Source organism: Octopus sinensis, linkage group LG5 (genome assembly GCF_006345805.1).
Source record: "Octopus sinensis linkage group LG5, ASM634580v1, whole genome shotgun sequence".
Classification (NCBI taxonomy): domain Eukaryota; kingdom Metazoa; phylum Mollusca; class Cephalopoda; order Octopoda; family Octopodidae; genus Octopus; species Octopus sinensis.
This window is the reverse complement of record NC_043001.1, coordinates 21,153,083-21,179,458: the sequence shown is the minus strand read 5'-3', so window position 1 is coordinate 21,179,458 and position 26,376 is coordinate 21,153,083. Positions and strand designations below refer to the sequence as shown.

Here is a 26,376-nt window from a genome sequence, read left to right as displayed (position 1 = left end):
CTGTACCGAAAGGAAGAGATAATTTGATCTAACAGACTGTGTTCCAAGTTGACCCATTCCTTTCAATGAGAATCAATTGAATGAAGATTCACACCAATCCACTAAGAAACTGGCCCAGGCGGAATTTGAACTCAGAACACAAAAATGGACAAAATGCCACTAAGCATTTTGCCTAATGTGCTAACCAAAGCTTGCTGCCTTTACTTAGAGTTTTTGTTGTTGTGAAGAATGATGAATAGAGATGCATTTGGTTTGAAGTTCATACACAGAAAGTAAAATTTCATAGATATAAAATGACTTATAATCATTTAATGTCCACTTTTCCATACTTGCAAAGGGTAGATGAAATTCATTGAGGCAGACATTTTTTATGGCTGGATGCTTCTCCTGTCAACAATCCTTACTTTTCAAGCAAGATATCATTTCCCCATGGCCAGACATATATATATATATATATATACACACATTCGGCAGGTTTCTTTCAGTTTCTGTCAATGAAATCCATTCACAAGGTTTTGGTTGACCTAGGGCTATAGTAGAATATATTTGCCCTGGACCTGTGACTAAACAATTAGCACAGCAGTTCAGTACATATATACATACATAAAATACATAAGTTTGTATGTATTGTTGAAGAAAGACAACATAAAACATTTTTAATGTAGAAAATGAGAGCAAATTGGTAAAAGCAGCGAAAATTGGAATTTTATTTACTACATATGGTCTGTTTAAATTTGAAGAAGTTACATGATTTTTCTCGGATAAAATTCATTTACTTTTTTTTCTTGAAACTGTTGTTTTTGGCTTTCTTTTTAGGGTCACCTTTCGTATCATTAGACTGAAATTAAATGATGAAGACATCAGATGAATATTGAATGATAAATATATTAGATGTAACTGAATAAGAGATATTTTAGACAAAAATGAATAAAAAATATTTTAGACAAAACATTTTTTGATTTGGTTTGCAAGATTCTTTATATGAGTTTGTGTGTTAGTCAAGACTATTGAAAAGGTTGCAAGACACAACAAAAAATTTTAGGAAAATAAAAATAAGAAATAAGTGGAAATTTTACTGGTGAGTGTGTTACATTATAAGGCACAAAAAGAAAATGACTCTCCCCAGACACAACAGAATTTGAATTACAATTTATCAACATATTTTTTTACAGGAACAAAACAAAAAAACACATTAAAAGCATAAAAGATTAAATTATCAAGAAAAATTCCCCATAGCTACTTCACTAAGGAAACAATGAAGAAAAGAAAGGATCTGTCAAACAGCATGGAGGTGGGGGGGGGGTTTTAGTTGCACCCCCCACGGACATAATTGCAAAAAAGTGTTACTGCAGAGAATGGCTAGTGACACATCCTGCAACAAGCACTCCACCTCATTTCTCAGATGGGCAGCAGTTACCTTGATTTTACAGAGGAAATCTGCAGTGTGGGGTCTAAGAACTGAATGATGAAGTGGTGTAAGAAAGATCTCCCACCAGTAAATAATGGTTATGTGGTGGAAGAAGCTTTCATTACAACCATGTGGTTTGGAGTTCAGTCTCACTGTGAGGCACCTTGGGAAAGTGTCTTCTATAGTTCTGGACCAACCAATGGCACTCAGTCAGTTACGACGACGAGGGTTCCAGTTGATCTGATCAATGGAACAGCCTGCTTGTGAAATTAACACGCAAGTGGCTGAGCACTCCACAGACATGTGTACCCTTAACATAGTTCTCAGGGAGATTCAGCGTGACACAGAGTGTGACAAGGCTGGCCCTTTGAAATACAGGTACAACAGAAACAGGAAGAAAGAGTGAGAGAAAATAGTGGTGAAAGAGTACAGTAGGGTTCGTTACCACCCACTGCCGGAGACTCGTGGAGCTTTATGTGTTTACGCTCAATAAATATAACGCCCAGTCGAAACTGCAATCCTATGACCGCAAGTCTGCTGCCCAAACCACTGGGCCATTGCAAGGGAGGAGTAGTAGTATTGAGGCGGTGTGGTTTATTTCTAGTTGAGATATTTAATGTATAGAGGGGAAAGATGTAGGTGTCTTGCTGTAGGGTAGATACATGGATACCCCAGTTAAAAAACAAAGTAAAGTGGGTTGGAAAGTAAGATAAAGGAAGCGATAATCTTTATATATAAAACAGAAGTTGTGTGTGTGAGAGTCTGTCTCCTCTGACTTAGATTCCTAACTACTACCACATTTTGTGGTGCAGTTTAACCAAAAGCAGGTATCATAGTCGTGATTCATATCGAGCCCTTCTGGGTATTAGCATGCGTCTACAATGAGTCTACGATTTTAAAAAAAATTTACCATAATTTTTTTCGTATTTTTAATGCATTTTTTGCTCGGTTTATATAAGGGAAGTAACTCCCTAAAAATGCTTATATAGTTATTTCTCTTACAAACCCGAGCAACGCCGGGTGATACTGCTAGTGAAATATAATGGCAGAAATGTTGGTACATGCCTTCAAGTGACATAGAGAAGATTGATTTGGATAAGAGGGCAAGATGAGGTAACTGTAGCAAATGATGGAGCGAAATAGAGAGAGCTCAGAAGCAGAGGCAGTAGATATGTGGGGGCATTGAGTGTGATAGCAGATAAGTGAGATATTATGATGGAGAACAGTACGAGGGGAGAGAGGGTGCAGAAAGGAGGTGATTGGTGGGGACAGTAGGCAGTGGGCTTGTATGTGTCTGTTCTGCTCTCAGCTGATAGAGGAAACGATGGGTGTTAGGGGATGAAATGACGGTGGAGGGAGAAGATTGACAGGGCAGGGCCCCTCATGAACAAATATTAATTACTAACACGGTTTTAGGATATCGATTCTGTTGTGACTGGCAGGTCTTGAGTACTGTTTATTAAATTCCTCCAAGTTGTCTATTTTTATCTGTTTATTTAAACATGTAGAAATATGGCTACAAAATGACTGTATCCACATAAAGCATTTAACCAAAAGAAAATGTTTAATGAAGTGAACAATAGATACCTTTCGCTTTGTTGAATTTACTGATGTCACTTGAAAGAAGTTATCTAATCTTCCTTGCGTTGAACCTTGGCGAGCTTTCTTTAATTTCTTGATGCCATTTCTGATTCTGTCCTCACTAAATGTGAGATAAAAAAAAAAAAAAGGGAAACGTACTGAACACATGAAATACCAATTGTACAGTTAAAAGTTCCTATCATCATCATAATTGTTTTAATGTCAACTTTTCCTTTCCTTTCTTAATTTGTGTCATATGAGGAATTCTTTTAGTCTATGTCATCCATAGTTGTGCAGTTTTAGCCAAAAATCTTATTAAAAGGTTGGCCAAACTTAAGAATGAAGCCTAGGAAACTAGACACACAATCCTAGAAATACTAGAAACAAAATTAAACTTACTTGAATTGTTTGTCTTCAACCATAAATTTAACTAGTTCTTCTTCTTTGGGTTCTATCCATTTTAGCTATTGAATAATAAATAAAAATGAAAAAAAAGTTAAATTTCATCAAATTTTATTAACAACTGTTACATAGGCATAGGAGTGGCTGCATGGTAAGTAGCTCGCTTCCGAACTCTTGCCGAACTGCTAAGTGATGGGGGCAAACACAGATGCAGAAATGTATACACAGACACACATACATACACATACACACATATATATATATATATATATATATATATATATATATATATATATATACACACACACACACACAATGGGCTTCTTTCAGTTTCCGTCTACCATATCCACTCACAAGGCTTTGGTCTGTCCAAGGCTATAGCAGAAGACACTTGCCCAAAACCATGTGGCTGGTAAGCAAGCTTCTTACCACACAGCCACTCCTGTAGAAATATTATGTAGAAATATAATATTAAAGGCAAATTAATAGTTTACTCACATCAAGCGAAACAGGATCAGTAACTTCTGGTTTCTGAAATAACTTTCTTGCTTCCTGAAAAATAATAAAACTAAATATATCACATTCATTACAATGACAAAAAGAAGTTGGTAATATAATGAACATAGCCATTTTCATATCCATTTTCCATGCTTGCATGGGTGAGATGTACATGAGGAATATTTGGCGAATGGTGGACAACGAAAAACCTGGCTGATGACAACCTAGGTCTCCATGCCTACAGTGTTCGCCGCTGGAATAAGGAGTGGTTGGAGATCACGCAGTCGTTAGCCTGGTCGGCGTTTGTGAGAGATGCAGCATTGAGGATGAATGAAGCCAGCTCAACCCAACCCGGGTGAATGCTGTCTCAAGAAAGAAAGAAAAGATGCTTGCATGGGTCAAACAATTTGTTGAGGCAGATTTTCTATGGCTCAATACTCTTCCTGTTGCCAACCATCGTCTGTTTGCAAGCAAAGTAATATTCCCCATGGCTGGGCTTGCTTTCACTGAAGACTAGAATCAAGGCACATCACTGGTAGGACAGCAACATTTTTTCATATCTGTTGTGTAAGGTTAAGATGAGGAGACAATAACACACATAAAAGTACACATATATAAGGGCTTCAGTCAGTTTGTGTCATCAAAATTTACTCACAAATCTTTAGTTAGCCCAGGGCTAGAGTCATCATCATCATTGTTCGACAGTGGTCAAGACAATGGAATTTACTATGCTACACCAGACTTCACAGTCCATCATAACATTATGGAGGTCCTGTCGCTGGATGCCTGTATCCCTGGAGATTACATCAGGGTAGGAGAGTGTGCGCCCTCTGGTATCGCGAGTAGATGGCTTCCAGAGGAGAAGAGTAGAAATTACCTCTTTTTCAGCTCTACAACAATGTTCAGCAAACTGGACTTTTCTACCTTTCACAAGAGATGATACAGGTGGTAGTTTCCCATATATTTGCATTTTGGTTGGATGACGCCTCCACGAGAGATTATGAGCTCTCATAAGGAGGCGAGTGTAAGTTCCATCCAACCGCCTCTCAAGCTTCTTTGATAACGTCCAGGTTTCTGAGCCATATAGTAGAATTGGTTCGACTGTGGCTTCGAAGATTTTAAGTTTGAAATCTCTACTTAGATTTGATGACCAGATCGTATGCATGTCATTTACAGGCTGACCAGGCCATACCCTTTCTAGTTAGAAAATCTTTTCCAGGTGATGATATGTATGACCCAGGTACGTTAACCAGGGCTAGAGTACCATAAATCCTCGAGTATAATCCGCATTTTTTCCCCAAAATTTAAAACGTCAAAATCCCTAGTGTATACTATATACGAGGTTAAAAATGAAAATTATTTTCTAAGAAATGTCCGAGTCTCTATTTGCTGTCAGGTAAGGTTTATTCAGATGCATTTTGTGATGTGGTGCACGAAAATACCTTAAGCTAAGCCTGAACGCAACGAAGTCATAAAAGAGTCATCCATAACTTGCAATAAGCAACATATATTAAACGTTATTACTGTTACTTCTTTATTTTCTGCAAACAAAATGCACAAAAAAGCTACACGTTTGCATTATGTTATATATACAATAATAATAAAGGACGTTAGCGTATACAGTTTTACAAACCAAGGACGTTATATAGACCTCCTTGACTCAAGTTAGAGAAGGGGTGCATATTATACACAAAGTTTAGGTTTGTCAGAGGTATATCCCCCTAAAAATCCCCTGCGTATTATACTCAAGGACGGACTATACTCGAATTTACGGTATAAGATGCTTGCCAAAAATGCCATGCAGTGGGATTGAACCTGAAATGCATTGTGTGGAACTCAATTTTAGGTAAAGGCATGGATATATTCATAATAGAATATGCAAAACATTACATTTTGTAAACAGGTGCAAAATGAATAACTTACTTTAAACATCCAGTTGTCAGGTATTTCATATTTCTGCAGACAGACAAAAAAAAAATAATTATAGATAAATCATCATGTACTCTTTACAAAATATTTCACTCTTCAACATTCAGATTATTCTGTCAAAAGTAATATTTCTATCTACATTCACATTTTTTTCCAATTAATCATGCATTATAATGTAGCTTCAAGATTTTGATGATGTGATTCTTTGTCTTGTAAGGTAAGGTGTGAGAGGCTGGATCTGGCCAGTTTGAACATAAAATATGTGGAATAATTTGGTTGGTTAAGGTTGGTTTAAATCTCTGGTTCCCAAACTTTTACAGGCTCTGCCCCCTTGGCACTCAAGTCACATTTTTAGCACCTGTCCCCAACTTACCACAACAAACACCACAGACCACCTTCTGCAGCAAATTCAAAACAACTGTACATTCACAACCCATTATTTTGTTGTTTTCACATCTATTGCCCACCTTTTGACCACCACCATTATTGCCCCACTTTTCTTCAATGACCACCACCACCACTACTTTCCACTACTCCCATGGGTCGGGGGACAGTACCACTCACTTTGGGAACCACTAGTTTAAATGCTAAAGGGTTAAGAGCCCTTAAGAGAAATTAAATAGTTTGTCTGCACGTTTCATTCTATGACAAAATAAATAAATTGAACACTGAATAATGAGAATAAGGTAGCGAGCTGGCAGAACTGTTAACATGCCAGGTAAGATGCTAAGCTGCATTTTCTGCATCTTATCATTTTGCGTTCAAGTTCCACTGGGACTGACTTTGCCCTTCATCCTATCGGAATCGATAAAATAAGTTTGGCGGAGGAGGTAAGTCAATTACATCAACCCCCAGTTGAACACTGGGATCAATGTAATCAACTTGCAAATCTATATAACTGTGTGTGAGTATATAACTAACTAAATAAATACCAACACATGACACTTAGAATCAGCAGTGTTAGTCACCAGTATATCTGCGGAAGCACTCCGTCGGTTACGGCGACGAGGATTCCGGTTGATCCGAATCAACGGAACAGCTTGCTCATGAAATTAACATGTAAGTGGCTGAGCACTCCACAGACACGGGTACCCTTAACGTAGTTCTCGGGGATATTCAGCGTGACACAGAGAGTGACAAGGCCGGCCCTTTGAAATACAGGTACAACAGAAACAGGTCTGGGAATCGAAACCGCGACCCTATGACCGCGAGTCCGCTGCCCTAACCACTGGGCCATTGTGCCTCCACTCCAGTATATCTATATGTATGTGAAGGTGCATGGCTCAGTGGTCAGAGCATTAAGCTTACGATTGTGAGGTTGATTCCCGGACTGGGCTGCGTGTTGTGTTCTTGAGCAAGACACTTTATTTCACGTTGCTCCAGTTCACTCAGCTGTAGAAATGAGTTGCGATGTCACAGGTGCCAAGCTGTATCGGCCCCTTTGCCTTTCCTTTGGAGAGGGGAGGCTGTTATGCATGGGTGATTGCTGGTCTTCCATAAACAACCTTGCCCAAAATTGTGCCTTGGAGGGTAATTTTCTAGGTGCAATCCCATGGTCATTCATAACCAAAGGGGGTCTCCCCATATATATATATATACACATACACATGGGCAACCTTTGACATTTTTCAATCCAATATTCTACAAGCTATTATTTATAGCTTTATCTACTTTGAGTTGCACAGTTAAAAACATTTTAGTAAATGTTAAAGCTTTTTTGAATTGACACAGTTTCGTGTTACTGACTATTTCAAACGATTGAGTACAAGGACAATGTGATAATAATATAAGCTAAAATACTTGTAAACACACTGAAATAGGATTAGTCATTGAGATTTTGATTGGTTGAACGAAAACAGAAACATTTGAAAATGTGTTGTACATTCTTCTATCCAATTCACATATGCAGAATGTGTGATATATCTATATATTTACATAGAAAAATGATATTTTAAAGTCTTCTGTATTTTTTAAAAACTTTTTAATTTTATTTATTTTTTTTTTGTTTAAAACACAAAAATAGGGTGTACATTTAAATTGGCTAGCAAGATGAAATGAATTTGAAAATGTGTGCTAAACACCAAATGTATGGTATTGTATTCTCCAACTGTCCAATTCTTATTTTCCTTATTCCATTTGTGCTATTTTACCCATATATCTTTTACTTGTTTCAGTCATTTGACTGCGGCCATGCTGGAGCACCGCCTTTTTAGTCAAGCAAATCGACCCCAGGACTTATTCTTTGTAAGCCTAGTACTTATCCTATCGGTCTCTTTTGCCGAACCGCTAAGTAACGGGGACGTAAACACACCAGCATCGGTTGTCAAGCGATGTTGGGGAGACAAACACAGACACACATATATAAACATATATATACATATATATACGACGGGCTTCTTTCAGTTTCCGTCTACCAAATCCACTCACAAGGCTTTGGTCGGCCCGAGGCTATAGTAGAAGACACTTGCCCAAGGTGCCACGCAGTGGGACTGAACCCGGAACTGTGTGATTGGTAAGCAAGCTACTTACCACACAGCCACTCCTGCGCCTTATATATTTACACATTAAAATAAAATTTTATGAAACATTGTTCACCTTACCTTTTTATCTAAATTGTCCAGAACAGTTTCAATGCTTTTATGTTGTTTGATAAGTTCCACAGCACGTTTTGGACCGATACCACGAATTGAATCACAATAGTCACAGCCAAGGAGGATGCACAAATCAATGAACTAAAGAAATATATAAATTCTAGCTGTAAACAAATAACAGTTTAAGGTGGCATTTTACAATTACAAGAAAATGGTTTAAGCATTAAACTGCTTAACCCTTTCGTTACCAACCCGGCCAAAACTGGCTCTGGCTCTATAGTACAAATGTCTTGTTTTCATAAGTTCTGAATTAAAATCTTCCACCAAACCTCAGTTGCAATTTATGTTCCTAACACTATCTGAATGATAATTAAGTTATTTTACTAAATTCTTTGTTATATTTGGAGTAATTGAAAGAAACACAGAGCATCTCCAAATAAATACAGTAACAAAAGGTTTAAAGATAAACATTTGACTGGGAGGGTGGGAGATGGATAGACCTGTTAGAATGTTGGATAAAATGTCTTGTAGTATTCAATTATAGCTCCTCCACTACCAAGTTCAAATTCTACTGCAGTCATTTTTGCCTTTCATTCTCCCAGGGTCAATAAAATAAACTACCAACTAAGACTGACTGTATCATCATCATCATCGATTAACGTCCGCTTTCCATGCTAGCATGGGTTGGACGGTTTGACAGGGGTCAGGGAAGCCAAGAGGCTGCACCAGGCCCAGTCTGATTTGGCAGTGTTTCTATAGCTGGATGCCCTTCCTAATGCCAACCACTTCGTGAGTGTAGTGGGTGCTTTTTACGTGCCAGACGAGGCTGACAAACGGCCACGATTGGATGGTGCTTTTTACGTGCCACCGGCATGGAGGCCAGTCAGGGCGGCGCTGGCAATGGCCACGTTCGGATGGTTCTCTTACGTGCCACCAGCACTGGTATCACAGCTACAATTTCCATTGATGTTGATCGATTTCGATTTTGATCTTCCTATAAAATTTGTGGCTTGTGCCAATGTTAGAAATCAATATTTTATCGGGATAAGTCAACAGTTATGCCAGCCATCTAACTTCTTAAAGCAGATAAATACACTTGTATTAAGCAAAATTCTAAAACAAAGCTTTTTATTGTTTTATAGAAATAATTCTGTGTCTGTGTTTGTTCCCCTAGCATTGCTTGACAACCGATGCTGGTGTGTTTACGTTCCCGTCACTTAGCGGTTCGGCAAAAAGAGACCGATAGAATAAGTACTGGGCTTACAAAAAAGAATAAGTCCCGGGGTCAAGTTGCTCGACTAAAGGCAGTGCTCCAGCATGGCTGCAGTCAAATGACTGAAACAAGTAAAAGAGTAATTCAGGGTAGTCTGCATAAATGGGTTTTTTTTCCTATTTTAAATTTATACATCTTCACCCACTTGAAGTATTAATTTTTCACAACTGGATGTCTTCCCCTGAGCACAAAACCAAGCAAGAGGAGTGGAACCTGTTACCAGGAGATATACTAAAGCAAACATTATGCATTTTACAAGGCCTGTAATAAGATCAGAACTGAACCTTGTGATGGGTACTCTGGTATCTTATCAATACGCAGGGAAAAGGAATATCAAGCGTGGTTGAAAATGTTGCAGCAACTCTTTACTTACTTGTTTCAGTCATTTGGCTGTGGCCATGCTGGAGCACTGCCTTTAGTCGAGCAAATCAACCCCAGGATTTATTCTATTGGTCACTTTTGCCGAACCGCTAAGTTACGGGGACGTAAACACACCAGCATTGGTTTTCAAGCGATGTTGGGGGGGGGACAAACACAGACACACACACATATATATACATATATACGACGGGCTTCTTTCAGTTTCCATCTACCAAATCTACTCACAAGGCTTTGGTTGGCCCGGAGATATAGTAGAAGACACTTGCCCAAGGTGCCATGCAGTGGGACTGAACCCGCAACCATGTGGTTCGTAAGCAAGCTACCTACCACACAGCCACCCCTATGCCTATCTAATATATATTAGATATTATTCAATTATTCATAATATTTGAAGTATCAAAGCCAGCACTGCCCAACCATTGTAAGGAAAAAACCCACAGAAACAAGTATACATACACACATCACATATATCATACAAAACACGAATATTTTGAAGTTTACTGTATCAAAATAAAATCTTACAGGTTTTCATATGTCAGAAAATTATAAGATACATTTTATAGGAAAATGATTGCAAATATCTTTACTATATCACAATTTTCAATACAGATTACTTCATATAAAAAATTCTGACAGAAAACATGACATTCTAAGATCCTGAAAGAAAGGCTTATTTCATCCTGTTATCTCAGGATTAGTAAAAGCATTAGTGACCCCAACTGAATCCTGTGCTGGTGGCACGTAAAATGCACCATCTGAACATGGCCGATGCCAGTGCCCGCTTACTGGCCCGTACTGGTGGTATGTAAAATGCACCATCTGAACGTGATCAATGCCAGTGTCACCTGACTAGCTCCTGTGCTGGTGGCATGTAAAAAGCACCCACTACACTTTTGGAGTGGTTGACGTTAGGAAGGGCATCCAACTGTAGGAACATTGCCAGATCAGATTGGAGCTTGGTACAGCTACTGGCTTTCCAGACCTCAATCAAACTGTCCAACCTATGCCAGCATGGAAAACGGACATTAAACGATGGTGATGATGATGACGATTTAATATGAGAAAGCTGGCAGAATCGTCAGCACACCAAGTAAAATGCTTAGTGGCATTTTGCCTGTCTTCATGTTCTGAGTTCAAATTCTGCCAAGGTTGACTTTGCCTTTCATCCTTTCGGGGTCAATAAATTAAGTACCAGTTATGCACTGGGATCGATATAATTGACTTAATCCGTTTGTCTGTCCTTCATTGTCCTCTCTGTGTTTAGCCCCTTGTGGGTAGTAAAGAAACAGGTATTTCGTCTGCCGCTATGTTCTGAGTTCAAGTTCTGCCAAGGTTGACTTTGCCTTTCATCCTTTCGGGGTTGATAAAATAAGTACCAGTTGAACACTGAGGTCAATGTAATCAACTTACCTCCTCCCCTGAAATTACTGGTATTGTGCCAAAATTTAAAACCAAAATGAGAAAGCTTGGTTGGCATAATCAAGTAAAGGCCCTGAAGATGATACCCAGCATGGTCACAGTCCAAAGACTGGAACCAATGAATAATAAAAGAACTTACAACTCAATATAATGTTAACTTACCTCATCCTGGGAAAAATTCAATTCATCTAAGACTCTAGTCAAATTTATTTCTTTTATGGGCATTTTTCTATAAACAAAAAAAATGTAAACATATGTTTGCATTTGCAAAATTTAAGACAGCAAAATAAAACTTACAAAATTATTTCATACAATTAGACTTACATCTCATTATTTCATGTGTTAAATATCCCTATATATATAAATGGCAAAATGTCTGTCTGTGTGTGTGTCCTTTATACAAATCCATAATTTTTCAGTTAGAGGGCTCGCACTTTCTATGGTCATTCAAAACCGTCCAGGGTGGTCGTGCACATCTTTACATTTCCCCAGTCACCCCGCAAAGCCATTAAACAATCAATAGAAGTGACTTTTTTGTGAATTTTCTATCCAAAACCCAATCAAAATGCCAGCTAGCTGTATGGGATTGGTCGGAGATTTGGACAGTACTCGCGTGTATGTGCGCACGCATGCAGTTGTATATGCATGCACTAGCACTATGACCCGGTGTTGCCAGGTCATAGAGCTAGTCAGCTTATAAACCATTTGTAACAAGACAAATACACTTGGCTCTTAAGTGCTAATGAGGATGCCTCTAAATCAGCAGTTTTCAACTTTTTCTTTTTTTTGGCTTATGGACACCTTTTGATTCCTACTTTTACTCTCCTGGACATCCATAGCCATTTAATGCTTATCAAAAAATAAATCCTCCAGTATTTTTATAATTAAATATCATTAGAAATTGTATAAAAAAAAAATTTTTTTAAATCAAAATATTTTGTATATTGTAGGAGTATGAGCAACTTATTGGTTATAAATGTTAACAAGAAAATCTTATATGGATCCCAGCTGAGAACCACTGTTCTAAATGGTCGCACAACTTGCTAGAAATAGCAACCAAATTTCCTCTCATCACACAGAGGCAATGATAAGCGACAGACCTTTGGAGATATGCTGTGCTGGAGAAGACCTATCAAGCCAAGTGAGATTGTGATATATAAAAAGCACCATTTGTGCATTGGACCTCATAGAGGCACTGACATCAAGCTGAGTGAGATCGTAGTTGTAGCCAATGCTAGTGTCGCATAACTGGCCCGTTAAAAGCACCCTTCAATTATTGGGTAATATGCTGTGCTTGTGAAAACCTGCTGAACTGAGTGAAATTGTAGTCATGGCCAATGCCAGTGCTGTCTGACTGGCACCCATGCTGGTGGCACGTAAAAAGCACCATTCAAGCGTTGGGCCTCATGGAGGCAGTGACAGGAGACCAAGGCCCTTGGCAATATACTATGCTTATGCTGACCTGTCAAGCCAAGTGAGGCCGTAGTCATGGTTGATACCAGTGTCAGGACAATGGTACCTGTGCCAATGGCATGTAAAAAAATACCCATTACACTCTTGGAGTAGTTGGTGTTAGAAAAGGCATCCAGCAGTAAAATCAGATTGGAACCTTGTGCAGCCCTTAGCTTACCAGTTTTCAATCAGTATTATCATTATTTAATGTCAGTTTTCCATACTGACATCAATTGGATAGTTTGACCAGAGATGGCAAGCTGAACCAGATTCCAGTCTAACTTGGCCTGGTTTCTGCGGCTGGATGACCAACCACTTTACAAAGTGTGCTGGCTGCTTTTTACATGGCACCAGCACAAGTGCTTCGTATGTGTTACCAGCACAGGTGCTTTTTACACTGTACCAGCACAGGTAATTTTACATGGCACCAGGTTGAGAGAATAATATAACCAGCTATGCCCCAAATTTGCACAGGTGAAAAAAACGAAAAAAAAAAAAGTTTTGCAAATATCTGCTTTCCGTGCTGGCATGGGTTGGACGGTTTGACAGGAGCTGACTGCACCAAGATGCAGTGTCTATTCTGACATGGTTTTTACTACTGGACGCCCTTTCTAACACCAACACACCGACTACCTTACAAAATCCAGGTCAAAAATTTGCCACAAATCAATAGATTTAAGAATAGTCCTAACCTGGCTTCACTGAAAGTAAGATGTCGCAGTAAAACTGAAGATCCGAAGGTAAGGGCATCCATGTCTTCTGTTCCTGTAGCAAACACTTTCCCTGATTTAACCAAAGCAGCACATTGGGCTTCAGCTTCACCAGGAGCCTGTAAATATAAACACACATGGCATTACAGAGAACAGCAATAGTGTCTGTTGTTTGGCCCTAGGTTAGTCTTGTAATCAAGCAATGATCATTTGTCCTTTTCTCATGTATAGCATATTTAGCATTACATTATCCAATGTGTTCGTTCCTTTTAACCCTTTCGTTACTGTATTTATTTTGAGATGCTCTGTGTTTCTTTCAATTACTTTAACCCTTTAGTGTTTGCATTATTCTGCCAAATTTAATCCTTTTTTATCCACATTGTTTTGAATTAATCAGGCATTATCTTGGAGCTATGAGATTTTGATGAGGTAGCTGTTAATTTTTAAAACGACATTGTAGGGCTGGTGTGAGAGACCAGATCTGGCCAGTTTGAACATAAAACAGGTAGAATACTTTTGGCTGGATATGGCCGGTTTAAAGGCTAAAGGGTTAAATATCATCATCATCGTTTAACATCCGCTTTCCATGCTAGCATGGGTTGGACGGTTTGACTGGGGTCTAGGAAGCCAGGAGGCTGCACCTAGCTCCAGTCTGATCTGGCAGAGTTTCTACAGCTGGATGCCATTCCTAATGCCAACCACTCCGTGAGTGTAGTGGGTGCTTTTTACGTACCACCGGCAGAGGTGCCAGGTGAGGCTGGCAACGGTCACGATCGGTTGGTGCTTTTTACGTGTCACCGGCACAGAGGCCAGTCGAAGCGGCGCTGGCAACAGCCACGTTAAGAATTTAGTAAAATGACATAGTTATCATTTAGCTAGTGTTAGGAACATAAATTGCAACTATGGTTTGGTGGAAGATTTTAATTCAAAACTTATGAAAACAAGATATTTGCACTCAGAGCCAGAGCCGGTTTGGTAATGAAAGGGTTAAAAGATGATAGGATGCAATTTAAGGCAAATTTAGTCACCATTTCTACCAACCCTAACTCGTGCAACAAAACAGAATTTTAATGTTATGTGAATTGTATCATGGTGTGAACTATTATATCTTGCTATTGATGTTAAAATTACATTTGTGCAACTAAATGTAGAAAATACGAGTGTAATTAGTCAAATTTGCATGAAAGCAAGCAAATGCAATAATGTATAGTAGTATCACATCCTCATTGTTTTAACGTCTATTTTTCCATGCTTGCATGGGTTAGAGTTCATTAAGGCAGACTTTCTGCAACCAGTTGGCCCTTCCTGTCACCAGCTGGTCACAGGAAGAGCAGCTAGCCATACAAAAGGTGCTGTGTAGCGGGACTGAACGTGAAACCATGTGATAGGGCAGTAAACTTCTTAACCACACAGCATACCTGCGACTATCTTACAAATGCAATAGAGTGAAATGAAAGGACTACAATGAAGCTATCACTTAGAAAAAAAAAATGTTGAAGTTTTTAAAATAAAAAAAATTGGACAAGGGAGATAACTCCTTTGGCCAATATAGAGTGGAGTGGATCTGGGTTTTAAAGGTAATTGCTGAGAGCTGATTCAATTAAGAAACCTCTACACGATCATTTGACCAGCTAGAAATAGCTGCCAAACACCTAATGTCTAAAAAAAGGATGGACAGTAGCTAATATAGTTTTATATAAAAGACAGAATGGTCAAGAATTGAATGTTTTTGATCAATCCAATATTTGTTCTTCAGAGTTCTTGTGTATTAAAACACTTGCTTTGTTTATCAGATATTTATTAGAATTTGGTATGGACACAAAACTTTGTACCAAGGCAAGGAATTACAGATGCTGAGTCTACTTTACTTGCTTCAGCTATAGGGTACCACCAGAATGCAAGGGAGTACAAAAAAATCTAGACAGTCAAAGAGGAACAGTATGTCCAAACTATAAGATTCGTTACAACTTGTCATAGAGCAGAGAGGATAGTTCTCAGTCATCAAAGGAATAATACAGAATGGGCCAAAAGTAACACACAAAATAAGTTCAATACAGTCTGGAACTGTCAAAGACAGGTTTCAATTTTTCTAAAATTTTAATAAAATAAACTAGATCAAAGCTCCATTTAGTCATTCAAGTAAAGAAATGCAGCAATTAGTAATTCCTCAGAATATATTTCCTCAAAATTATTTTTTAAAGAATCAACCAAACAATAACCTACGTCAACATAGGGTATTCCCATCAGAGCTAGCAGCTGCTTACATTCTTCATTGTGTTCTTTTGTGACTTTAACGAGGCGCCGATTAAATTTCTCGACATTTTCCACATCCCCTGAAAAAAAAAATGAACATTTTAGTTGATTCATCATCATCATCATCATCGTTTAACGTCCATTTTCCGTGCTAGCACGGGTCTGGGAAGCCAGGGGCTGCACCAGGCTCCAGTCTGATCTGGCAGAGTTTCTGCAGCTGGATGCCCTTCCTAATGCCAACCACTCCGCGAGTGTAGTGGGTGCTTTTTACGTGCCACCTGCATAGGTGCCAGGGGGGTCCGGCATCGGCCACAATCGGTTGGAGCTTTTAATGTGCCCCCGGCACGGAAGCCAGCCAAGGCAGCGCTGGCAACGGCCACGTTTGGATGGTGCTTTTTATGTGCCACTGGCACTGGCAACGTTCGGATGGTGCTTTTTATGTGCCTTATATTAGAAAATGGAAAGTGAATGGCATTAGGAAATATTTCACAAGGAAAAACTGTAATTAGAACTTAATCATACATACTATGACCACAGAACTGCTTTGAAATTACATGGTTACAAGTTTGATAGCACTGCATGCAGAATGAGACAATTAGGCAAAGATGATTTGGCATGGCTGACTAGACATTCAATCTATTTTGGCAACAGTACTTGGAGTGCTGGAGGCAAACAGACAGGTGAGTTCAGAGAACTTCTACCTTTGTTAGTAACAAAGGGTCTCTCCCTCAGAGTGAAAGGCAGATTGTATGATGGCTGTGTGCATACAGCCATGCTAAATGGCACTGAAACAATGTCTGCAGAAACTACATGGCAGGGAAGAAGGGAATTCCAATGCAGAAGGACTGGAAAAACATGAAGAGTGCAGAGTTTAGGCAGAAAAACACAGTAGAGGGTGAGTGGAGTAGATACAAGGTTATTGGATAGGCTCAGCAGCATTATAAATGGGAAATATTACAAGTCATTGTCAACAGGTATAAAAGGTATCTAGTAAGAACGAAACCAATTCTTACCAACTTCTTCAGCTTTTTCTAGAGCTTTCTGAGCTTCTTCTCGTCTTTCTTTTCTTTTCTCCAACTATGAGAACAAAAAAGATTTTTGTAGAGTTTTTTTTATGTATTCATTGTTAAAAAGAAAATATCATCATGGAAATATTAGCTATCATTATCCATAATCAATGTAATCTATTGACAAATTATTTTAAAATATAATTAAATTGTAGAAAGATTTCTTGGTTTCTCTTTCTCTCATCCCGTAAGACCTTTCCACTAAATAACACCAACCAAAAGGTTTAACCCTTTAGCATTTAAACCGGCTATATCTGGCCAAAAGTATTCTGCCTGTTTCATGTTCAAACTGGCCAGATCTGGTCTCTCACACCAACCCTACAATATCGTTTTAAAATTTAACAGCAACCTCATCAAAATCTCATAGCTACAAGATAATGCATGATTAGTTCAAAACAACGTAGATAAAAAAGGATTAATTTTGGCAGAATAATATGGATAGTAAAGGGTTAATTTAATTCAAATCATGGTTTATTTTCCAAGTTGTTTAAACTTCAATTCAATATAACACACATGAGAAATATAAGGTTGCTTATAATTGTATATTTATGGTTGGTCATCTAAAAACTGTGTGTACAGTGGAGGAAACACCACAGAAGAACAAAGAGTATGTGTTAAGGGATAACAAAAAGACAATCAGACACTGTGAGGTGGTAGAGAGAAAACAAATGCAAAATTGTAATCTTAGATATCCTTAAAAAAGTGATGGCCACAGATGGAATATTTCTGATCATAGGTCTGTTCAATCAAAGTCAACCTAGTGCTAAAGAAGAACAAGAAATTGCAAAACTTGAGTTCTCCCTTCCTTCCACCTGATGTGACCCTTGTCACAATAGAACACTAATCCCCCAAAAATGTCCTCATGAACCAATCGGATCTTTTCGCTTTGACTGGCAGATTTTAAAAATAATTTCTTTGTAACTAAACGCTTTTAAACTTAGTATACAGGTAGTGTGTTACATAGTTTGTAAGCTATTTGTTGTTTAATTTCTTGTTGACAAACTACGGCAGAAATTGTATTCACCGCAATAGACGTCATTGATTGGTTGAAATTGCCGAAATGCAAGAAATTAAACAACAAATATCTTACAAACTACAGAATTTTCTCAAGAAAGCCAAGAGAAAAAGATGTTTTATGTAACACACTACCAGTATACGAAGTTTAAAAGTGTTTAGTTACAAAGAAATTATTTTTTAAATCTGCCGGCCAAAGTGAAAAGATCCTAATCTAAATTAATAATGGTAATGGTGTATCGTAGACAGATTTGAAAAGTATGGTTCGTGTTTAACTGTCCAATACTTTGATGACTAAACTTCAAAGTATAAAGAAAGGAAATTTTTTTTAAATATTACCTCCCCTGATTTCATCTCTGGTGGTTTCCCATCAAAAACATAGACTGGCTTGATCCCATTTTCTATCATACGAATTGTTCGATAGAAAATACCCATAAGATGACTGAAAACAGAAGAATATCAAATATAAATGAAATGTAAAGATTTCTTTAGAAATGATGATTACATTATTAATCTCTGTTTAAAATCCAACCACTTTACATTGTGTTCTGGGGGCTTTTTTACATGACATTGGCATATAAGGTCACCAAGGAACTTAAAAGACAAAGAAAAAGTCCTCTCTACTGAGTGGGAATGCATTTGAGAGAGGAGGTAATGACTTCAGGTAGGTTTTGAAAGGATGCTTGCGAAGACCTGTTGAGGCAAGTGAAATCAATCAAAATCAAATTCGATGACTGGTGTCCGTGCTAGCAGGGTGCAAAGAGCACCATACGAGAGTGATCATTGACAGAGCGGCTAACCGGCTTCCGCGCCACTGGCACTTAAAGGGCACTATTTGAGCATGATCGTTACCAGCTTCGCCTTACTGGCACTTGTGCCCATGCTAGTAGGGTGCCAAGAGCACCATCCGAGTGTGATCGTTGCCAGAGCAGCCAACTGGCTTCCGTGTCAGTGGCACGTAAAAGGGCACCATTCGAGCATGATGGTTACCAAAGTCGCCTTACTGGCACCTGTGCCGGTGGCATGTGTAAAAGGATTTGAGCGAGGTCATTGCCAGTACCGCCTGACTGGCCCCCGTGCTGGTAGCATGTAAAAAGCACCCACTACACTCTCGGAGTGGTTGGCGTTAGGAAGGGCATCCAGCTGCAGAAACTCTGCCAGATCAAGATTGGAGCCTGGTGCAGCCATCTGGTTCGCCCGCCCTCAGTCAAAATCGTCCAACCCATGCTAGCATGGAAAGCGAATGTTAAACGATGATGATGAAAGTATGATAGAGGGACAAGCATAGGTGCCTTGTTAAAGAGGAGATGTATGGCTGTCCTGCATTATGTAAGGGTGGATGGGAGTAGATGGAAAGAATATAAACCTAGTGATGATGAGGTGCCAGAATGAACTTTCAAGGTATGAGATGAGAAGGTGAGTACAAAGGAGAGTGAGAGATGGTTAGAGATAGGGCTATAGGTGAATGTAGTGTTAGGGTTAGGGTCGAGTGAGAGACAGAAGAGGCTGAGGAAGGATGTGTTAAGCAGCAGTACAAGAGGAGTAGAGAGCAGCTGCATCATGAATCTGCAGAGAGATCAGAAGGTATGCACTTGAAACAGTGTTAGATTAAAATAAAGTCTAGCCAGCAATGCTCTACATTTGTTTCGGCAAAACAAAAGATGATAAAATACCTGGTAGTTTCTCCACTTTCATTTGTTAAATTAGAGCCATCTTGTCGCACGGCTATCAAAAACTGATATATACTCATTGAAGCATCTATAGCTATTTTACGACCTGAAAAGAGAGACAAAAAAAGTCATTTGCAAATATATGCAGACAGGTGAAGAAATAAAATTGTTTACATTATACTAGCCTTCATCTAACTTAATTTTTTAATAATACCACCTATCCACTGAGTGCTTTTAGAAGAGTTTATTTTGTTGTAAGTAGCCAGACCAAGTACCAGGCCTTGTCATAACTCAATCTGTTGCTTCCTATTGCAGTAAACCCAAAAGTCATTCATATGCACCACCCTTTCTTATCTGACTAAGCCACATATTTTATTTTTTCAGTTGTTAGTGAGATTTTTTGGACAGCAAGAAAAACACTTTGTGTTTATTCAGACAGACAGAATAGTTGTGAATTGAAGATTTTTGTACTTTTTGACACTCATTTTTCTATACCATAATAAGGATGATAAGATGATCAAACGTTTATGGCATTGCTGTTGTAGCGGCACAAGCAGTCAGCGCCATATTAGATGAGATCTTGCGGCAGCCATTGCCATCTCTGAGACTGGAGGAGCAAGACCACACCTGCATCCATTTGCCATGTGCGAGATCACAACAAGGCTCGCGATAGAAAACTATATAAGGGGAAAACCCTCTTCAAATCTCCCTCTTCTTTGGCGCCACTACACAGCAGTGCTTGCTGAACACACTACTGGCTGGAGGCAATTTGCACCCGCACTATCAGAGCTTAAGATGGTAGCTGAGAGCAGCACACTTCACCTTTCCTGTAAATAGCGTTTGTACTTGAAGTTTTCTCTCTTCGCCTGCCGAAAGCCTGAACTACATGCTGAACAAAAAGATGATGGAAGGAGACGATATTCTTCCGATATTGTAAACCTTGTCTTCCATTATTAAACTGTTCTGTTTCTTAATGTAAGAATAGTCTAAGACTGCTTGATTATTTTACTCATCTCTACCCAGAAACACAAGAGACAGTCAGCATTAGATTTGAACTCATGACAACAGATCTTACTTGCTCTGCCAAATATATAACTTTGTGAGAGGTATGTTAGTTCTATGGAGATGAATGGTTTCCACACTTGTTTGTAACAAAAACGAGAAACAGCATCTTGATAACCATGCCAATTGACATGAAATATCTTGTGGGTAGTGAATATGCCTGTATCTTATTGTACAGACAGTTCAAACTTTAACTTATTCCAATAACTTACATCCTGCTATACTGAAAACTGAGAAATAGATGAAACAAGTTCAACTCAAGATCATTTAGTTATTATTATTGAGTGAGAGAGCAGTGCATACCATCAACGTGGCACTGAGGTAAAATATACGAAGCCCAATATACCCATCATGACTACCTGTCTGATAAGGGTACACCAGGCACATGCATCACAACCATATGTGTGCGACATAGTGATCTCATATCAAGGTAAACAGCGCATGACCTTGCAGGCGGGGCCCAGTTAGAATTTTCTTCTGGTCAAGTAACCCATTCCGCTCAAAAGGTCTCTGAATAAGGGTTGTTTAAGGATGTTGAAAGAACCACCCATGTTTCCAGAGGTGAATTATTCAAACCCCAAAGAATCCCTCTCAACACATGGCTATGATGCTCCCCCACTACGTCTGCTCGTGATCAGAAATGCACATATCGTCAGCCACTAAGGGACATGCTCAACTGGTTAAGGTCAAACAACTGACAAGCAAATCTATGGTATTGAGCAGAATATTTGCTGTAGCCCATCTTTTATACCAAGACAAAACAATGTACATGATAAAATTTCCAATCGGTTAAGATCAGAAGCCATGAGAGCCACTGTCTGGTACTGCATCAGGGCATATTATTAATATTATTTTGCTATTCTTCATGACTAACAAATCAGTTTTAAAAACAGGAAAATATGAAAAATGAAGAATGCTCCAGCAGATTTCCCAAGTGTTTATTGTTGAACAAGATTTCATCATCACCAACCTCAACTATGCTTCCCATGCTGGCTTAAGTCAATCAGTTCAACAGGCACCAATAGATCAGTGGATGCCATTTTGCTCCAATGTTTCCATGAGGCTCAATAATCTGGGATCAGTCTTCGCAGCTTTGTTCCACATCTTGAGTCTCTCTCTTCCCCAAGTACTAGGCACTATAATCAGTTGGTACTTCTTTACACAGTGAAGGCGCGTGGCTCAGTGGTTGGGGCGTCGAGCTTACAATCGTGAGGTTGTGAGCTCAAATCCCGAACCGGGCCGCATGTTGTGTTCTTGAGCAAGACACTTTATTTTATGTTGCTCCAGTTCACTCTGCTGTAAAAATGAGTTGCGACGTCACAGGTGCCAAGCTGTATCGGCCCTTGCCTTTCCATTGGATAACACCAGTGGTGTGGAGAGGGGAGGGCGGTATGCATGGGCAACTGCTGGTCTTCCATAAAACAACCTTGCCCAGACTTGTGCCTCATAGGGTAATTCTCTAGGTGCAAGCCCATGGTCAGTGTCTGACCAAAGGGGGTCACAACAATCACACTTCTTTATACAGCTGTCTTCATCCATACACATAACATATTTGTACCAATACAGACATCTCTCTTGCACATTGCATCTTATTTCTCTTATGCCCAATTTTTTTCCTTAACAAATTTGTTGCCTATTATTCATGAATTGCTGACATTCACATCCAGCAGAGTGTGCTTGCTAGCTTGATTTCTTGCTAGTCTTCACAGGACTTCTGCCTTTGCATTCAGTGCCCAGATTTCACTACTATGCAGAACTGCAGTTCATACACAAATACCATACAGTCTGCCTCTCTTGCAGTGTGGGGGCGGGGAACCACATTTTACCACAAAGCAGTAATAGTACCCTGAACTTTCTCCAGCCTGTTCTTCTTATTCTGGTTACAATCTTTTTCAGAACATTCTCCTCCACTGTTAATTTGGGAACCTAGATAATAAAGGTGAAAAGGTGGATTTTCGCGGGAGATAATGAGTGGGAAAATGATGCGAAAGTGTACACGGGGCCCACTTTTGCGATTCAAGGAATCAGATATGCTTTAGGAAGTTAATGAAGCTTCTATGAGGTTGCTCGACTCAGAAATATCAACCAAACTTATAAAATGGAAGGAGATCTATATCAACAACTAGGTATGTTATCAAGCATGTAAGAGAATCTGTTTTCTTTGTGCTCTAAGAGTTTATTGTTCCTGCATATTTGCCACATACAAAATCTGCTTTCCTTGTTAACCTGCTTGTGATTCCTCTGCACCTCTTGTCCATAGTTTGTTCTTAGTACACCATATGGAATTCCTACTTACTCCTTTTCTATAAATCAAGCAAGCTTGATGTTATCATTGCGACATAGTGTGGTGTGGTTGTTACGACTGTTAATTACTTTCTATAGTATTTCACTGTTTATTTTGTAGCTTATATTGGATACATATATTGGTTTCAAATTTTAGCACAAGGCCAGTATTTTCGAGGGAGGCAGGTCAGTCAATTACACTGACCTCAGTATTCAACTGGTACATATTTTATCAACCCCAAAAGGATGAAAGACAAACTCAACTTTGGCAAAAATTCAGCTTTATTGCCCACAAGGGGCTAAACATAGAGGGAACAAACAAGGAGAAAGGGATTAAGTCGATTACATCAATCCCAGTGCGTAACTGGTACTTAATTTATCGACCCCCGAGAGGATGAAAGGCAAAGTCGACCTCAGAAGAATTTGAACTCAGAACGTAACGGCAGACGAAATACCGCTAAGCATTTTGCCTATGCTAACAATTCTGCCAGCTTTCTGCCCTACAGATACAAATATTAACTAGGTTTCATCTTTAGTTGTGTGTGATGTTTATTATTTAACTCTTGTCAGCACTAGTATGATCAAAGGAGTTCCAACTCTGACCACCGCTTTTGCTTTAAATTCCATGAACAGTAGGCGCAGGAGTGGCTGTGTGGTAAGCCTTGTGAGTGGATTTGGTAGACGGAAACTGAAAGAAGCCCGTCGTATATAATATATATATATGCGTGTGTGTGCTTGTCTCCCTAGCATTGCTTGACAACCGATGCTGGTGTGTTTATGTCCTCGTTACTTAGCGGTTCGGCAAAGAGATGGATAGAATAAGTACTGGGCTTATAAAAAAATCATTCCCGGGGTCGAGTTGCTCGATTAAAGGCGGTGCTCCAGCATGGCCGCAGTCAAATGACTGAAAAGAGTAAAAGAGAGTAAAGAGTATCTAACGTTCCATTTTTCAATGTATCATTTTTTTGTTTGTTTTTTAATGATAGGGTAGCATATGTCTGACGTCATCGTCGTTTGCTCCGGATTAGCCCAGATGGAGCAGATCTACGATCAAAGGAGTTTAAGCCGTTAGCTTCACATCTTTATTTAAGAGGATCACATTAATTTAGATATAGATCTCCTTCCATTTTAAAAGTTTGGTTGATATTTCTGAGTCGAGCGACCTCGTAGAAGCTTCATTAACTTCCTAAAGCGTATCTGATTCCTTGATGCGCAAAAGTGGGCCCGTGTACACTTTCGGTTTATTTCCCACCCATTATCTCCCGCGAAAATCCACCTTTTCACCTGAAGCCAAGGCGAGCTTAGCAGACACACTCATTTAACATATACTGCAGCCAGTATGTTGCAGATGACATCTACACCTGCCCTGCCCCTTAAAATTATAAATTTCTCAAGTTTTGATTAATTCTAAAGACAAAATTTGTCATAAAATTTATAATTTTAACGAGTAATATAGCTACTATAGGCAACCTGTTGCACGAAAGTGTCAACCGAAACTATGCCGCGGAAATCTGTGCTACTACAACCGAAACTATGCCGATAGCAATAAATGATACGTTGAAGAATGATGAAAATTTATAATTTTAACGATAAAGTTTTTTCTTTCTTTCTTCGCTCATGTTTGTGTTTTCTTCGATTTTGGATTTGTATTTTCATGTGGCTTTGTATTATACATGCTTTGTATACACACGTGTTACATCCCAATGAATAACTCTTTTTAGAAGATGAAAAAAAGTAACGATAAAGTCGGATAAACAAAGGCTGCTATTTATAGGGTATTGTTTGACAATGTGGATGTGTGTGTGTGTATAAGTTGCGTATGTGGGCTACCGTTCTGCTGAGCTCTCCTCCGGGTTTCTGGCGAAGAGACGGGTTGTGGCGGGAGATGAAGAAAATAGTACAAAAATGTATGAGCGCCAAGTTTTCTCTCATTAAATAATATAAAGCTATTAGAAATAATACAGATGCAAACTAAATGCTCACTGAGAATTGACACTCAACAAATTCAATCCAAAATCGCTGGCGCTAGTTTAGGCTATATAATCATCAAAAACTATTAATGTTTATATCCATTATGAGCTCCGAATGTTTTGGAAGAGTAACATTTGAAATCATTGATTTTCTAGCTTAGCTCGAAGCTTATTATGGTTTAGAGGTTTAGACCAAGATCAACCTTAGTCGAACGGATCTATGATTAAAATTATTTAGAAAGTGTCGTAGTATGTCTAGGACTACATCAGCCAAAGTGTATTTCTTATAAAGTAATAAATTGATTTGAAAGATTTTACTGCCAACTTGTAGGAAATTGGGCGATCACATAGTGACTTTTTTCTTGGTTTCTGCTCGACAGAAAGAAGTGGAACAAACTGCCAGCATCAGTTGTTAGTTGCCGGAGCACTGCATCCTTCAAAACTTCCATGCTTCCTGAGATTCGCCAACACTACACCTGATTTTCTCCCCTCCATACACACGCAAGCATGTATCTGACTCCTACACTGTTCACTTTCCAGACATTTGTACATTACTGCATATGCTTTATATGCACTTTTGACAAGTTGTGGTGCACATGAGCACTGTATACAATAATTTCATTATTATTATTAAGTCTGATGGGTTTCCTGCCTATAGAAATAAAACAGGCAGCAGACCATAACATTATGGGCAAAGTTTTGCAATGTACATCTGAAACCTAACTTGGTGCACAACACGAAAGCTGGTATTTTGAGGGAGACAGTTCACTGGCATAAAACAACATCCATTCTTTCATACTTAATACATACTAAAACAATCTTTGTACCAAAACACTGACTAAAAGCAACGTGTAACCAAAAATAATTTTCTTTGTTCGTATCTTTGGTTTACAACTAAGTGCGACTTTCGAATCTCACCCAACTGTCTTTTAATTATTTTGTTGCCTGTATATTAGAGAAATTATTTTTTCCAACAAGAACTTTTACATAGAATTAGCCAACTTGGCTATTTGAATAAAACCTGAATGTCCATAACTTGCCATTCTCGGTCATTATAATTAAATCGACTAAGTGGGACAAATTAATGCTTTGATGGCAATTTCCAATAATATTGTGTTGTGAGTATTTAAAGCTGCCAAAACTGAGAATAAATAATTGATACTCACCAAAATAGTTTTTAATTTCATTATCTTTTAACGAAGAAGGAGCATTATCGCCGAGAAGTTTAGCAAGGCCTTGAATTCCCATGTTTTGTGATGCAATGAGACACACGACGAACAATTCGGAAAATAGAACAGAATTCCCCGCCAAAAGTGAAATGAACCCCTTAACCTTATTTGCGTAAAACCGTAAAAATAAAGTCTATAATTTTATAAAACATTTTTAATTTTAATAATACATTTTAAAAGTAAT

At 38.7% G+C, this 26,376-nt stretch overlaps 1 protein-coding gene across 1 annotated transcript; it reads right to left on the bottom strand.

The window, feature by feature from the left end:
* Positions 1-683: 683 nt before the first annotated feature.
* Positions 684-26,314, bottom strand: LOC115212066 (flap endonuclease 1). Its single transcript, XM_029780873.2, has 13 exons — positions 26,130-26,314; positions 19,652-19,754; positions 18,318-18,420; positions 16,911-16,974; positions 15,868-15,977; positions 13,627-13,763; positions 11,645-11,711; positions 8,419-8,550; positions 5,813-5,845; positions 3,890-3,943; positions 3,389-3,453; positions 2,996-3,110; positions 684-838 (listed from the first exon to the last, which is right to left on the bottom strand). Exons 1-13 carry the CDS (start codon positions 26,209-26,211, stop codon positions 773-775), a joined length of 1,131 nt encoding a protein of 376 aa, XP_029636733.1. The 5' UTR covers positions 26,212-26,314; the 3' UTR covers positions 684-772.
* Between the last annotated feature and the right edge of the window lie 62 nt (positions 26,315-26,376).

Excerpts from the sequence above, each read along its gene's own strand:
- LOC115212066 (XM_029780873.2), bottom strand. The coding sequence starts at position 26,211 with ATGGGAATTCAAGGCCTTGCTAAACTTCTCGGCGATAATGCTCCTTCT. Across the intron at positions 15,978-16,910 it reads AGAAAAAGCTGAAGAAGTTG|GGGATGTGGAAAATGTCGAG; the intron begins GTAAGAATTGGT and ends TTTTTTTTTCAG. Across the intron at positions 8,551-11,644 it reads TGAATTTTTCCCAGGATGAG|TTCATTGATTTGTGCATCCT; the intron begins GTAAGTTAACAT and ends ATATTTCTTTAG.